Consider the following 17,452-nt stretch of genomic DNA (forward strand, 5'->3'; position numbering starts at 1 on the left):
AGCGCGAGTGTTTGAAAGGCTTAAAGTCTTTGAGGTGACGTTACCCGAGGAAATAGTTCGGCAAAGTCCACTTCCTTTCCTGTGAGACGAACTTGGTAGTCCATTTGAGGAAAAGACGAGACTTTTAGACGAACAAAAGAAAAGATCCATGGTCGGATCAGATCTCCGTGAGGAGATCTCGAAAGCATTACATATTTCTCTGGGGGGGTCAAAAAAAGAAGGGGAGAGGCGGAGCCTGTGCACTCCTTTTATCCCCTTGGCAGAATCCATCCCTTTCCTGTTGGCTTGAGCCAATCGGGGAGATGGACGTAGCTCGCGGGAACTCTTGGGGTGCTTCTCAATATCCCTCCTCGTCTCCTCGCTCCTCCGTCCTCCCTCCTATGACCCGGAAACCGATCGAGCTCAGCCATCTTGAAGGACATCTCAATTCTCTAATTGCACCGTGAGGAGTCGAGGATCGAGGAGATAGGAGGCTTCCTGAGGAGTCATAAGCGAGGATACACAGGTACATCCTACGCGGAACTGTTATATTGACTAAACGTGACGCACATGTCAATTCTTCTCCCCCTTCACATCGGTCACAATCATTTTAATTTATACTTTACCTTTGCAGTTTATATAAACCACACATCTCAGATATTTCAACAGTATAGCCTATCTTTATTATTATTTATTATGAATTTATTAAATAACCAAACTTCAACATCATAAGGGCAGATTCTTTTAGCGCTGCTGATGACACTGTGGAGTGACGCTCGAGTGATCAAGTATTTCAATGGATATAAAAAAGCTTTTATTCGATTCCTCTGTCCTCCTTTCCTTTCCTCGCTTCCTTCCCTCGCGTCCTACAGGGGGTGGAGCTGAGACGCAAGGAAAGGAAACAAGGAAAGAAAACGAGGATGCAGAAATAAGAAATGAGAAGCACCCTTGGTTTATTGTCCTTTGTTCCTCAGCGCGCGCTTCTCGTGGAAGGGGGTGTGTTCAATGAGGGTTTTATAGTAAAACAATTTTGATCTTCATTGGCAGTAAAACAATCAAAAATACCCTTTACTTTACATCTCCATGCATATTCGAGTGTTTCATTCAATAAGCATTCTAGAGATATAAAGGAACATTATGTTATATCAAAGGAATATACACTTATGTTTAAAATGCATGACGAAGGTATTTTTAATTTCTATTTACGCTGTGACCAAACAAAGTTATTTAACTGTGACATGGGGAAGACACATATACATAAAAACCATTGAAAACATTTTGTTGAATGTCTTTAAAACCCAAAAGTCCTTCTCTTTTTTTCAGAGACATTCCACACATTCCGATGTGTGGGGGAAGGGAAAGGCTTGTGTGTGCGTGTGTGTGTTTCAGAAAACCCCTGGGGGTGGATTTGATTCGCCTGGCCAAAATCCTTACAGTGACCATAAAACAACCAATATGGAATGTTCCCCTAAAGTCCTATTAGGGAGGTTATTTTTATGAACAACTTAGACCCATCCTAGAATGTTCTTATTAAGTTAGTCACAAAACGTTTTCATATGGTCAACAGACAACCATATGGAAACGTCCTTATTATTTCCCCTTTGTAATGTTGCTATGTGACCATGAAATAACCAATATGGAACGTCCCTATAAAGTCCTATAGACCATTTCACAAGATGTAAACAACACTGGTCCAGAAGCACTTCCTGTTTCAGTTTTTTAACACTACAAAAAAGCTGGGATAAAATACAACTAACAGAACACTTAAAACTGAATCAAAAAGTTAAACAAACATCTTTGAGATGTTTTCTTTACATGTGAAATAAAGAAAACAGTTACAAACTGAAACAGGAAGTGCTTCAGGACCAGTCTTGTTTACATCTTGTGAAATGGTCTATAAGGTAGGTTATTTTTATGACCAACTTAGACCCATCCTAGAATGTTCTCATTAAGTTAGTCACAAAACGTTCTCATATGGTCAACAGACAACCATATGGGAACGTCCTTATTATGTCTCCTTTGTAATGTTGCTATGTGACCATAAAATAACCAATATGGAACGTTCTCCTAAAGTCACATATAGAACGTCATTGTATGACCAACTTACACCCATATGAGAACGTTTTGATTACATCCTCTTTGTAACGTTATTATGTGACCATAAGATTACCATTACGGAACGTCCCCCTAAAGTCCTATAAGGAACGTTATAATAGGACTAACTTAGACCCATATGAGAACGTTTTGATTATGTCCTCTTTGAAACGTTGTGATGTGACCATAAGATTACCATTACGGAACGTCCCCCTAAAGTCATTAAAGGAACATTGAACTGCAGCACTTTCATTACCAAAAGAGGACGTTTCAGGAACGTCCCTAATGTTCTGTAAAGGTTTGGAATGTTCGTCACCTTTAGAGAACTTTTAGGAAACGTTACCTATGGTCGCGGGAACGTCACCTTCTACCTGGGTACTAGGTCAAGAAAATATGATCATATAACACTGATTTTATCATCTCTACACTGGTTACCTATTAAGTTCCGTATCAACTACAAAATACTACTACTGACCTATAAAGCCCTAAATGGTTTAGCTCCTATGTACTTAACGGACCTTCTTTCGCCCTACAATCCACCGCGTTCCTTAAGATCACTAAATTCAAGGCTTCAGGTCATTCCTAGGATATCGAAGTCCAGTAAAGGAGGGAGGGTGTTCTCGCATTTAGCTCCAAAACTCTGGAATAGCCTTCCCAATACGGTCCGAGGCTCTGGCGATTAAAGACGCATCTTTTTAGTCAAGCATTCACATAATGCTTACCTCTTATTCCTCTGTTATGCCATACGGAACCGTTTGCCACTGAAACTGCTTAACGCACCAATGGGGCTCGACAGCCTTTTGGACAAACGGGACGATCCAGCCTCTCACAGGGATTTCAGATGCCCCAACGCCTGTGATGAGAGGACCAGCGCCTGTGAAGAGACGACTCAACGCCTGCGATATGTTATGGCGCCGTTTTATACATAAACAATATTTATATTTAATATTTATATATAAACAATATGAATGTAAGCCAGAGGAGAACTGGCCCCCGACTGAGCCTGGGTTCTCCCAAGGTTTTTTCTCCATCCAATCTGATGGAGTTTTGGTTCCCTGCCACTGTCACCTTGCTTTTGGCTTGCTCAGTTGGGGTTATTTAATATTTAACAATATTAATGATCTGTGTTGTACTATTTTCATGTTATCACTGTGAAGCTGCTTTGATACAATCTGTATTGTGAAAAGCGCTATATAAATAAATGTGACTTGACTTGAGTGTGCATGGTGAAGTGAACGTCTTACCTTAGAAAAAAAACTTTTGCCAATATCTTTGGATCGGAGATGCGTCCATTGATCAAATTTCCCACAATCAAAGAGGTTACTAATACGCATGTGCACAGCAAAAATCACAATTTTTGCTGGGTGTGCACGCAAGTTATTTAAGGTGTCTCAACTGCACCTATGTCTCAACTGTACCCATCCTACCCTACTAATTCTATTTTCGAATACTATTTAGGGCGGATAGTATGTGAATTGGGACGCAGCTTGTGTGGTTTCCCCAGATCCTAATTCCCTCACGCCATTCACCTGTGACTTCCTCATATAGTCTCCGTAATTACTGTGATTCCCTGCCTATGCCCCTGGTGTGCAAATGGAAGAGCGTCGCCCCTATACGACTAGCTACTAACAAAACACATATAACACACATCAAAATTGGCGACAACACCCCTAATGCTATTCTTCTGGGATTTTTTTTTTTCCTCACTCAGGACATATTGAGGATACAAAATCAGTTGAGTTTGCTTCTGTTGCAATTTGTTCAACCTTTTTTTTTATAAAATGACTGGACTAATTCAGCTCCAGCCAGGATCGACTGACACACACCATCTGCTCTATTGGTTGATTTCTCATTTGAATATTAGCGTGTTGCATCATTCATGCGAGATCTGCTTTTGAAATAAATCTTCTCCTCAGTCACTCACAAACCACATTCAACAACATATAAAGATTAAATAACTTTTAAAATAATTTTAGAAATAAATATGGAAAATGAAAAAAGCATGTTTAAACAACCAATGCAGTCCTTGCAACCAAATATCTACTAAAAGACACCATGAAATCAAAATATACAATTCTTATTCTTGTATGTAATATTTCGGTGTGATTCTGAATGATTTATGGGTGTTTTATTAATCTTGAATCAAGAGTATTTCCTCTTGCAGGAACGACTGATTCCGGTTTAATTTTGACATTAATCTATGGGACCTTTGAAAAATCTATGTTCTTGTTAATATATATCTATATCTTTAATATACAAGCACAATAAACACCGATAAACATTAAATAATGAAACACTCACTTTCATTCGGAAGAGAGGGATAGTTTATTCTGATTAATATCATAACTGGGAGGAGGTTTTACCGCGGTGCCGCAGAGTAAACAGCTGGCATTTGGTTATTTTTGTGTACGAGCGAGTCACTGGCAGTCAAACATGACAGATGCAGTCAAGACGTGGACTTTTATTGTTGTGGTAAAAGGAAATAAATACAAATGAAAGCACTGGATCTGACAGTTCAGTGCAAGTCCTTCATCATCCTCATCTGCATCAGTGATTTTCAGCACAGGCGGCCAATGTCGTTTTTCGTGCAGCCCTGATTACAGCACATTCCCGCCAGTCCCAACGAGAAGTTCCTCTTCCTGCGGTCAGAGGTCATCGCGTCCAGCCGGAGAGACCAGAGAAAGGGCACACCTCCATCCACGGACCAGGGACCTGCGACACAAATATCAGATGATGATGAAGATGATAATGATAATTATGATGAAGAGATGAATGATGATGAAGAAGATGATGATGATGATAATCATCATCATCTGATCATGATACTCTCTCCTCCAGTACAAGCCCCCGCAGGTGATGATCATAATGATGATGATGATGATGATGCTGAAGCACGTACTGTCTCTCCTCCAGCACAAGCCCCTGCAGGTAAAGAGGATGATGACAATGATTAAGAAGATGAAGATGATAAAGAAGTTGAAGATGATGGTGAAGCAGGTACTCTCTATCCTCCAGCACGAGCCCCCGCAGGTGAAGATGATGATGGTGAAGATGATGAAGCACATACTGTCTCTCCTCCAGCGCGAGCCCCCGCAAGTGAAGATCACGGCTCTGATGAACTCGCGCCCGCACAGCTTCACTCCGAAGTCTCTCGGTAACTCCTGCCTCTCCGCGCTCACACACACACCGCACACACACACCAGTACAACTGACAAAAGCGCGCGGAACATCGTCATCGAGTACATTAGCGCGGTCTGATCAAAGCAAAGCACTGAAGTGTCTCGAGCTGCTGCTTTCTGGAGATCCTACTCCATCAGTTCGCAGACTTTATACACACTCACACACACTGACGTCACTGACGCGCGCGCACGCTGGCTGAATATCATCACTCACTTCTTACAGATGTAGATTATTATGGTTATTGCTCTCTACAGATGAGTGATGTCAGAGCACAAATGTGATAATAAGAATAATTTATTTCCAAATAGATTTTCTTGTTTCATCATTCAGCAACTGTGCAAAAGAAAACCAAACAATCCCAAACAATATACAATCGGTTTTATTTCCTTGAACGGACATTGGCTCATTTTGATCAGATGTTAAAAAAAAAAAATATATCCAAATTGAATATTTTGTGCATGCATCACACACAGATAATCATCTTAATATCATATTATGGAAAAATTAAACATTAAAAACTGCTATAAATGTTTATTGTTGGACACAACGGTCATGATCACAATGTAATCAATGTGACTCGTGAAAATATAGATTTTGAGTTTGATCATTCAGCAACTGTGCAAAAGAAAACCAAACAATCCCAAACAAAATACAATCGGTTTTATTTTCTTGAACGGACATTGGCTTCATTTTGATCAAATGTTAAATATATATACATATATATTTTAATATCCTAATTGAATATTTTGTTTATGCATGACACTCACAAATAATCATCTTAATAACATATTATGGAAAATTAAACATTAAAAACTGCTTTAAATGTTTATTGTTGGACACAACAGTCATGATCACAATGTAAATTAAACACTGTTGTACACTCCATTACAACCATGAATAATAGAGTGTATAGGAAATATACAATACTAACACAGTATATTTTAATCATGTTATCTTTCTTTTCAGGCATTTTGAAAGCATAAATAATTTGGCAATATGTGTGAAGAAACACCTGAGAATCAACCGATCACACAAAGCTCAACGGAAGCACTGGCGTTTGGCTGGAGCACTGCTAGAGCAGCCGAACACTCGTATACTCCTGGGTCACTACGCTCACCTTCGGCAATTTCGTCAGGACTTGTGTTCGCCAGGACTCGTAAAGGTTTGCCAGGACTCGTGTTCGCCAGGACTTGTCAAGATTCGCCAGGACTCGTGTTCGTCAGGACTCGTGTTCATCAGGACTTGTGTTCGTCAGGATTCGTCAAGGTTTGCCAGGACTCGTGTTCGTCAGGGCTTGTCAGGTTTCGTAACGTTAGTCAGGATTCATCAAGGTTCTTCAGGACTCGTTAAGGTTCGTCAGGATTCATAAGGATCGTCAGGACTGATCAGGATTTTCAGAATTCGTCAAGGTTTTGTGTTCATCAGGATTCGTGTTCATCAGGATTTGTCAGGATTCGTGTTCGTCAGGATTTTCAGGATTCCTGTTCGTCAGGATTCTCAAGATTCGTCAGGATTTTCAGGATTCGTAAGAATTTGACAGGTTTCGTGTTCGTCAGGCATTTTCAGGATTCATCAGAATTTTCAGGATTTGTCAAGGTTCGTAAGGATTCGTTAAGGTTTGTCAGGATTTTCAGGATTCGTCAAGTTTCATCAGGATTCGTAAAGATTTGTCAGGATTTTCAGGATTAGTCAGGATTCATGTTTACTAGGATTTTCAATATTCGTCAGAATTTTCAGGATTCGTAAGTATTTGTCAGGATTCGTGTTTGTCAGGATATACATGTTCATCAGGAATTTCAAGATTTGTCAGGATTCGTCAAGATTCGTCAGTATTCGTGTTTGTCAGGATTCGTCAAGGCTCGTAAGGATTTGTCAGGATTCATGTTCGTCAGGATTTCTAGGATTCGTCAAGGTTCGTGTTCGTCTGGAATTTTAAGATTTATCAGGATTCGTCAAGGATTGTCAGTATTTGTGTTTGTCAGGATTCGTAAGGATTCGTCAAGGTTCGTCAGTATTTTGTTCGACAGGATTCATCAGGACTCATCAAGGTTCGTCAGGATTCGTGTTCATCAGGATTAGTAAGTATGTCAGGATTCGTGTTCGTCAGGATTTTCAGGATTCATCAGGACTCGCCAAGGTTAGTCAGGATTCGTGTTCTTAAGGATTTGTGTTCGTCAGGATTCGAAACGATTTGTTAAGACTCGTATTCTTCAGGATTTGTAAGGATTTCGTAAGGTTAGTCAGGATTTATCAGGATCGTCAGGACTGATCAGTATTAGTCAGGATTCGCCAGGGTTTGTGTTCGTCAGGATTCGTCAGAGTTTGTCAGGATTCATCAGGACTGATCAGGACTGGCACTCATTTCTCCAGCAGAGACGTCAGGTGAGCTCGAGATCGTCGGGATTTCTCAATGCTCTCAAACGTGGGCAGCCCGTGAGGAAGATCTAGGCGCTCACTCTCAGAAACCATGATGCTCTCTGCCTCGGCTGCAGATCACACACACACACACACAACATCAGATGGGATTCATCAGAAACGGCACTCTTCACTAATTACAACTACCACATTCCCTCGCATTCAAAGTGGCATTTTTTAGGAATCCTTTAAAAGCCAATCAATAACCCATCAGTGATGGAGGAGGAAAGCTGCATGACGTCACTGCGCTCATTAACTCCCCCTGATATGGATCTGTTAATCAGGAAGAATGTCACACATGCTTATGATTAAATAATTAGATTCGATTTAAATGTGTTTTTAACCGTCAGCAGATTCAACAGAAGATAAGCTTCTGACATACGAGAGCGTCTTCATCTCTTCAGTGTGTGTGATGTTGCTGTTCCAGTTCTCCTCTATATCAGTGTCAGTGTTTATGAACTTCTGGCAGGAACGAACACGTCACGATATTCCTCATTTTAATTCATACACAGAATAAAGGGGGTGGGGCCTGGTTGAGTTAGTTAGTAAACTGGTGGTTATGGAAAGGGGCGGGACATTTCCCAAACACACTCGAAACGCTTGACCTATCACAACACACTGCTCCAGCCGACCAATCAGAGCACAGTATACCTTTCAGAAGTCGGGGCTTCATAGAGACAGGAAGTAAACAGAGCGTTACTGACAGACTGGGAAGAGAGGAGGCGCAACAATGGAGAATATGAGGAAAATAATCAACATTCAAGCAGGAAAAGTTCTAGTAGAGCCTGAAACAACAGAGCAGAATATGTCCTGTCAGAGCAGAATATGAAGAGCTCTTTTCCAAAACGCGATAAACGCCATTTTTAAAAAAAATTAGTTTGTCGTGTCATTCTGCTGTGGACAGAACCCTTTCACTGCTCTATCAACGTTTCATGCCAAATCGCTATATTTCCTTGTTTAAAATGTACTGCAAGATACAGTTTCTTTCCAAACCGCGATACGCACCAGCCCTGTTTTAAGCCTAAACGCAATAAATCCTCAAATTCGATGAGCGTTCTACGCAATCCAGCACGGCGGCACTCTGAACGGAGATTTGTTTATGTTCATTCATTCCTCAAAATGAGTCCTAGTTTTCTAGTCGACTAGTAGTAGATCATTTAAGCCATTTGTCTAATCAGTAATCAGATATATTGATTTAATTAAATGGGAGAGAAACCATATGAGCATTTTTAATTGCCTATTCCGCATCTCAACGTATGAATAGCTTGCCACAAAGAACCGGCAAAAGTAATGATTATGCATGAAACATTTGAATTGTTTATTAATAAACAAGTGTTTTCTGTCAGTGTCAGCAGCAAAGATAAAGTTGATAATGCTTACTCGCCATCTTCGCAGTGAACGCGCATAGGCCTATAGAGAGAAACGCATACTTCGAATTAGCATACATATGCAAAGAGTTGCCAATTTATTTTCGTTTTTAATTGGTTTGTTTAAAAGTAGACATTTAAAGCTTTCTGTAGCCTAGTTCTCAGGTCTGTTAGGCAAGCATCGTGTTTCGGTTCATATATGAGACGCGCTCCGGTTGACGTGCGCTCGTGTCCTGATTATATTGTCTGATATTTACTTCTAATGTATTAATCCAGTCAATTTGTTGATGAAACATTTATTAAAATGAAGATATAATTTATATGAAACGAAATTTACAAGCTTTCTACAAAACAAAACTTAGTAAGTGAAGTGGTCAATATCATGTCTGACCTACTCCAAATATTTTCCGATATTGGGCAGCTTTTGAATTTTGATCCTATCTTACTTCCCCCTCATGGGGACATTCTAAAACGCTTAACGTGGCTTACTGTACTAAGACAGTGATATTAAAAGACCAAATTCAGTACACATCATATTAATAAACCATACTATGTATAAAAAAAAATAAGATGAGTCCTGGATATTAAGCGTTCTCTCATAACGGTTTTCTATGGGAAGAAAATGCTTAACGTGTTATTAATCGCGTTGCGTTGATATCCTGGACTCATCTTATTTTTTATACATAGTATGGTCTATTACAGTTTTTTTCGATTGCTAAACGACAGTGAGCACAACTGGAGCTAAATGTGCAAAACTCTACAGTCTGCACTACCAACAGTCACTTGAGCACAACTCTTAACACACAGCTCAAAACAGGCTCAGTGTGCACAACACTATGCACAACCCTCACTGAGATAACACACACTGTCACTCAGAACACACTGAGAGGAAAAACACTAGCATCAAACACCAATACAGAAAATCCAAACTTTTCATCTTTACAGTTTCAACAATTTCAGACTTCATACAAAGTAATATTTTTTTTTTTCAAAGAAAAGAGTGACATTCTTTCATTTGATATTTCCATTTTTAGAACATAACAATTGAAAATTAGCAGTTTGCTTCAATAGTCTGTAGTAATTGACAGAATTACAGTAATGAGGAAAAAAAGGTAGAAACTAAAAGTACATACTGTAATACTGTAACCCTGCCTCTCTCAAGCATTAGGCCACAAGTTTTCAGCCTTTCAGCTGAAATTGTTTGAAAGTCAGCAGTGTGTGAAAGGCACAAGGCTGAAATTTATTCTGTTTTGAATGAGTGGTTCACAGTTTTGACAGCAGTGTTTTAGCTTTTGAACAAAGTGCTGTAAATCCACAGTGTTGTGCAGGTTGTGGTTAAAGTCATGGGATAAGTGTGTAGAGTTTTGAAAACTGTGTTCAAGCAATGAAAAACGATCTAGAGTTTGGTCCACATGAACTGCTGCTGTGCAGATTGGAGTTAGAGTTTTGCATATGTAGCTCCAGTTGTGCTCCACTGTGGTTTAGCAATCGAAAAAAACTGTAATATGATGTGTACTGAATTTGGTCTTTTAATATCACTGTCTTAGTACAGTAAGCCACGTTAAGCGCTTTTCACGTTAAGCGTTTTAGAATGTCCCATCTCAGGCGGTTCCCTTTTCATAGCCTACTTAACATAGATGAAATAATAAAAATAAGTAACGTAATATTATTAACTATTATTAAACACATGTGAAACGTAGCCTATGTTTATTTAGTTTTTTTTTTTTACTTTATATTTAAGCGTCACGCTGCTCCGCTTTGCTCACATGCTATGTAGCCTATAAGTGTGTGTGCATGTGCTGGAGGGGTGCCCATCCCTTTTTTGAATATCGTTATCTTTATTGATCATTTTTAATAATTAGTTTTTTCATGCATATGTTGAAATTGGTACTATTTGTTTGAGGTTTGACACTTTACTAAAAATGACTTTACTAAAAATGATACAAAAAAATGGATGGATTTATAGTGTTTTGAAAAAAAATAAAATTAACTTTTAATTTATCATTAACAATATTGTTGTTTAATTTAATAATTATTGTTCAAAATGTTCAGACTGAACCAATAAAACATTTAAACAGGATAATTTGAATATTTACAAAATGTGTGGGTCTAGGGAAAAAAATGTAGTTTTCCTGAAAACTATTGAAATGGATTTATAGTGTTTTGGAAAAGAACTCTTCATATGTTCTGTGTAAGTGTGTTTGTGTACCTCTCATGCGGTGGATCAGCGACCCGTACGCCATGTCCATCTGATACGCCAGGATGAAGCTCAGGGGAACGACCGGAGCCAGGAGAACTGCCCTCCTCTGTCGCACCGCTCTGCACACACACAAAACACTGTTCAGATTAACTACTGCTTAAATAATAAAAACTGTTCAACTGTAGAGCTTGATGCTTGATATCCAGTGATATACTGGATCTGACCGAATGACGGGAGAAATAAAGCTGTGAAAACCACTAAAGCTATACATACATCACATAAAAAACAATGTGTGAGTGTGTCTATATAGTGTGTGTGTGTGTGTGTTTGTGAGAGAGAGAGAGAGTGTGAGTGAAAGTGTGTTTGTGTGTGTGAGAGAGAGTGAGTATAGTGTGTGTGTGTGTGTGTGCGTGCGCGTATAGTGTGTGAGAGTGAGTCTATGTGTGTGTGTGTGTATAGTGTGTGAGTGTGTATATATAGTGTGTGTGTGTGTGTGTGTGTAGTTTGTGAGTGTGTTTATAATGTGTGAGTGAGTATATAGGCTACGTCCACATTAATCCAGATACTTCACTTTACTGCGCATGCGTGAAACTTCACAAAAGCTCACTGAGATGATACAGATGGGAAAATAAATAATAATGTCATCGCACAATAACAGGATAATTTTATTTAGCAAAATATCTCACCATCACGGATGCGTCCAGGTCGTATTCAGTCACCATATGTTTGGTCTAAAACGCAACTGCTCTCCTGTTTTGCCGCAGGACAGCAAATGTGAGTAGACTACATTATCTGTTATCTTTGCAGTACTGTGCTATGAAGAATAGCACATATTAAGTAACATAGAAAGTAACATATTTTAGCAATAGTGTAAAAATGAATAACACATAACAGGCACAATACCGATAAACATGAATATCTATTGGTACTACATGGATCACATGACTAAACTTGCGTCATCGTTTTGAAATACCTCCGGTTTCACTGTCCACACTTCAACGCGAAAACGGCGTTTTCAAATTTATCCACTTTGGAGAGCGTTTTCCAAACGATACATTTTTGTTGACTTAAAACGGCGTCTCAGTGTGGACGGAAGGCCAAAACGGAGAGAAAAATGTACGTTTTCAAACGAAAACGTATTAGTGTGGACATGGCCATAGTGTGTGTGTGTAGTGTGTGAGTGTGTGTATAGTGTGTGAGTGTGTATATAGTCTGTGAGTGTGTGTGTGAGTGTGTGTATATAGTGTGTGAGTGTGTATATAGTGTGTGAGTGAGTTGTTGTTCCGATTCCGATACTAGTATTGGAAATGCCGCCGATACCAGTAAAAATTCTGGCATCAGTACCACTGAGTACTTCTACCCATGTACCGATCCGATACCCTAGTTATGCTTAATGCTGCAAATCGGAGATCAACTCTTCTTCGCTGCTCTAAACAGTGGTTGCTTGTGGGAACACAAGAAGTTGTGCGGTTGTGCTGCTACAAGCAACCACTGTTTAGAGCAGCAAAGAAAAAAAGCGCACGCTAGTAATGAAAAATAAAAATCACTAGTTAATACCACTGGTAGACTGTCTTTATAAAGAATCTTCTTATTAAACTCTGTTCACTAACAAAGTTACTAATGCTTTGGTTTGCATGTAGGGAAACTCATTATGTAACTGTGTTAGTGTGGGGCTATTTTGAGCCTTGTTATTGGTATTAACTAGCGATTTTTATTTACTCTTTGCCCTATATACTAGCATTATACGCTAAACGGTTTTTAGAAATACAGCTCTTTACATTCGATTATCATGAAAACAAATCTCAGAGAACGGTTGACTAGGTACCAATGTGTAATTAGTTCTCCTTTAAGACTGGACCAACCAGCCAGTAAAACGGCGACATGTCTCATATGCCGTACTGCAATTTTGAGGGGTGGCACAAGATTAGCAGCTTCAACACTTAATAAAGCATTTGAAGATGCGTCACCCCGCAGAACACGATAGCAGACGGAGGATGAGCTGCACCAGAATCAACAATCTCAGGAAGCTTCATTCAAATGAAGAGAAAAGTTTTCAAAAGACAGTCAACCAGCAGTAAATATAACCGACAAAATTATCGAGTTTCTTGTTCTGGAAGACACTGAAATGGCGTGTATTTAACAAAATTGTTTCTGGACTCTAGATTATAAAGAGGTTATTTTATTATTCATTTATATTTTTTTTTAGATTCCTAGATTTATTTGTTGCACTTTTTTATACAATGTCTTGTTGTAAATCTAAAATACCTTTTTCAGTTTAAAGCATTAGATGTATGGCTGCATTTTAAGTTCTTTTTGACTTAAAAAAATAAATAATATATTGCTGTGAAATGTATGTCAGATAATAAACATATTCACTGTTCACTGTATGTATTTGTTCATGTTTTATTAAGGGATAAGTCTGAAGCACACCATAAATAATTCTACCAATTCATACAGGGCTAGTGTGAATAGTAAGATACACACCCAGGTATCGGATCAGTAATCGGTATCGGCCGATACTCTAAATCCACGTATCGGGAAGAGAAAAAGGGTATCTGAACATCTCTAGAGAGAACATCTGTGTGTGTGTGCGTGTGTGTGTGTGTCACAGACCCGACGATGAGACCCAGCGCAGTTAAACCGTAGAAAGAAGAGAAGTACTTGAGAAACTCTCGAGACCAGGCGATCTGCATCGCCGTCTGGCGCTCACGCATCTCATTCTGCATCAGCATCTGACGTTCCATCTGCAGAAAGACAACACACACACCTCTGAATCAGGCTGATGTTTGTGTGTTCAGGTGAAGCGCTGCAAAGACACGCCTGACCTCATGAACATCACAAAACACACGTCACTCTTCCTGACCAAACAAAGCATTCGTCACACACAATCTGCACATGAATAAAGCTTTATCAGATTATTAATTAGCTCTCATTACCATGTGTGTGTGTGTGTGTGTGTGGGGGGGGGGGGGCCTGTGAACCCCTCACATTTCCTGTCTTTGTCTGGAGGTCAGAGCCACTTCCTGTTTGCAAGCGGAAGCTCCCTGACATGATCTCAGCAGGAGTTTGATAAAGTCAATAACTTTATCCCTTAAAGCTCATCTTTCATCACCAGAATAACATTGAAACGTTTTTTTTCTTTGAAAATAATTTGTCTTAAAATATCTTGAATGTAAGTCGACACCCTTGCCTCATTTAGTATGTGTGGTTCTCTATGAATATGCAGATGAGCCCCACCGCCAGTCACTCACTCAGCTCAGAGATCCACTGGTAGCCGATCACACGTTGATCTGTTTGGTTACAAAAGGTAGTTTGTGACATCAGAAACACCAGCGATTTCCAACCGTGTTTTTGAGACTGTCTTTGGTTTACTGCAGTTTTAAGGAGGAAATACACAGCAATGCTTTCGACTTATGAACTTACACATGGTTTGAGTTAAAGCATATTTAAATAAAAGCATTAAAAGCTGGATTTACACCACAGGGGACTTTAAGAAACTTGAATAGGACAGGAATCAGACGTGCTGTGACAGATTATAGGTTCTCTGATTTCACTCATGTAGTGATGATGAACGACCACAGGCTGAACAAGGTGACGTAAATGATCAGGAATAACGTTTAATAACAAGATGAAGTAAACGCCATCGCTCCATTCGACTTAAAACCATTAATTATCTCTAACCAGCTGTTTGAGTGCTAATCAAGCTAGCGGTGCAAGTGAAACGGAGAAACATCCGCTCAAACACAGAAACTCACTGGCAGAATCTGTTTACAAGTGCTCACTTTCAAACTAACTTCCACGAATAAAAACACATGTGGGCGGGGCTTGATTGTCAAGTCAAGTCACCTTTATTTATGTAGCGCTTTTATACAATTGAGATTGTATCTAAGCAGCTTCACAGTGATAACATGAAAATAATACAACACAGATCAATAACATTGTTGGATATTAAATGTCCCCAACTAAGCAAGCCAAAAGCCAAGGCAACAGTGGCAAGGAACCAAAACTCCATCAGGTGACAGAATGGAGAAAAAGACCTTGGGAGAACCCAGCAGAACCCGACTGAGTCTGGGTGTCCGTGGGGAATTGGCTGGACGGTTGTGGTTTGTTATTGGCTGACCTAATGTGAGTGACAGGTTATAGCCCCGCCCTCATCATCAGAGAAGAGATGCTGGAAGTTACTCTGATTTAAGATTATTAAAGGTGCAATGTGTAAAATGTTTAAGTATCTAATAACAGAAATGCAATATGACAGACCATAACTATGTTTTCAGTGGTATATAAAGAACGCAATGTTTTTATTACCTTAGAATGAGACATTTAAATGTACATAACCACGGGCACCCCCTTCTATGAAGGTTGACATATTGTGACGTCATGTTTCTACCGTAGCCGAATCAGAGTGTCTAGAAAGCTAGAAGCTTGCCATAGACACCGTGAGTAGTGACTTTCTTTATCAATGGTGTAAAATATGTAGTTGGATTGTTTCATGTAACTTAGTTCTTCTCCCTCGCTGTGTTATGACTTTGCTATGTGGGGATAAATGTGCTGGTTACGTTCGTGAGACAGCTGATTAGTACTCTTGTCATTGACCGTAAAACAGTAACGTTACAGGAGTCACCAACCCGTCGATCTTGTAAGCATTTTAAGTCTATCTTAAGTTTTAGAAAGTTAAGTTTTCAAAATCAGAGAAAAAAAGCCTATTGTGAGTGTCTAGGGGATGCGGAGGCGTGCGCGCTGTTACAATCATGTCATTTTTGCCGCACGCACCTTTGGGCTCATGCGAACGCGTCGAGTATAAACAAGGCTTTACGCTTTAACTAGCTCAGCCACAGTAACATCTCATATTTAGCCATCTAAATATGTTAGAAAAATACTACCCTGTTTCTTGTGCTTCTCCTCCTTCTTCGCTTTTTTATGGCTTTGCTATATGGGGAGAAATGTGCTGGTTATGTTTGTGAGACAATCAGCGGATTACTATTATTATATTATATATTAAGACACTTGATCCTCACCTGACCATGGCTTTGGAAACTTTATCCATGATGTGGTTTATAATGGACTGTGGTACAGAAACAGTGACAATGTTGCACACTCTTGGCTTACTCTGGCTATTCTCTGTTGTCTCAGATGACAATATGTTTGTCCCGTTTGAGCCACCATAGATTCTTCGAAAGGGAGAGGTGAGCAGTGGGCTGCGCCATTAGTGCAAACTCGCAACCGAACTGCTAGATGTCGCTAAAAATCACACACTGCACCTTTAACACAATTATTGATAATTTATAACAAACACTGCAATACTCCATAAAAACATACAAATGTCTATTTTGATTTCATAGTGGCTTTAACCGCAGTGCTGTCTGAGAGCGGATCAGCGCGGAGCGTGACCCGTCTCAGGTCTATTGCCTGTGTCCTGATGTCTAAGAGCGATTTTGTGCGGAACGTGGCGTGACTTGTCTCAGGTCTGGTGTCCTGATGTCTTCATGATGGTGTGAGATGCTGAGGAGAGGTGATGAAGTGGAAACACTGGTGGGAAACTCACTGACATTTCCATGAAAGGCCACCGGTGACGGTTCTGTGCGAGTCTGTTCCCTGTGACCCCGACGGAAGTCTGACAGAACACACACACACACACACACACACACACACACTCAGAACCCGCTCCAGGCCTTATCTATCCCGCACAGAACGGCCCTGAACGAGCCGGGCGACACACACACACACACACTCAGAACACGCACACACTGAACACGCTCCTGGCCTCATCTATCCCGCACAGAACAGCCCTGAACGGTGTCTGTGTGACACTCTTCCTCGGTGTGTGTGACACTCTTTCTCGGTGTGTGTGACACTCTTCCTCTATGTGTGTGACACTCTTCCTCGTGTGTATGACTCTATTCCTCGTTTTTTTACTAAATGATTGTTAGCACTGCAAGGAGAGCCTGGTAAGGCCGGTTTAAACTGGTTTTGTTCATCAGGGTTGGTCACACGCAAACAGAAGAAACTGAGAGTATACAAACACAACACACACTTTCATCATCTCGCCCTTTCAGGACAATAAACATGTCATTAGTGTGAATCTCCGAGCAGCGATGAGATGAAGAGTTTGGTCAAGCGCTGCAAGCATCGGATCTGTCCTGAGTAAACACTCTGTTCAGTGACTGAGAACAATATTCAGAAAGATGATCCACATTTCTGGAGGAGCTCGAGGACGCTT

General features: G+C 40.0%; 2 protein-coding genes across 4 annotated transcripts in view; both read right to left on the reverse strand.

Moving 5' to 3' along the window:
* Positions 1-4,514: 4,514 nt before the first annotated feature.
* rln1 (relaxin 1) lies at positions 4,515-5,387 on the reverse strand. Its single transcript, XM_089123412.1, has 2 exons — positions 5,141-5,387; positions 4,515-4,785 (listed from the first exon to the last, which is right to left on the reverse strand). The coding sequence occupies exons 1-2, from the start codon at positions 5,316-5,318 to the stop codon at positions 4,631-4,633; spliced, it is 333 nt and encodes a 110-aa protein (XP_088979538.1). The 5' UTR covers positions 5,319-5,387; the 3' UTR covers positions 4,515-4,630.
* A 227-nt stretch (positions 5,388-5,614) lies between these two features.
* Positions 5,615-17,452, reverse strand: part of plgrkt (plasminogen receptor, C-terminal lysine transmembrane protein) — a 13,693-nt gene continuing 1,855 nt past the window's right edge. Inside the window, exons 3-6 of one of the 3 annotated variants that reach the window (XM_089123414.1) lie at positions 14,426-14,525; positions 13,849-13,979; positions 11,245-11,354; positions 5,615-7,739 (exon numbers count right to left, since the gene is read on the reverse strand). In XM_089123414.1, the coding sequence (XP_088979540.1) occupies positions 7,612-7,739; positions 11,245-11,354; positions 13,849-13,979 (369 nt within the window). In that variant the 5' untranslated portion in view covers positions 14,426-14,525 and the 3' untranslated portion in view covers positions 5,615-7,611. The remainder of the gene's footprint in view (positions 7,740-11,244; positions 11,355-13,848; positions 13,980-14,425; positions 14,526-17,452) is intronic. The other 2 variants (XM_089123413.1, XM_039650257.2) reach the window with 2 other exon arrangements.

Source organism: Pimephales promelas, chromosome 19 (genome assembly GCF_988280905.1).
Source record: "Pimephales promelas chromosome 19, fPimPro1.hap1.1, whole genome shotgun sequence".
Taxonomy (NCBI): domain Eukaryota; kingdom Metazoa; phylum Chordata; class Actinopteri; order Cypriniformes; family Leuciscidae; genus Pimephales; species Pimephales promelas.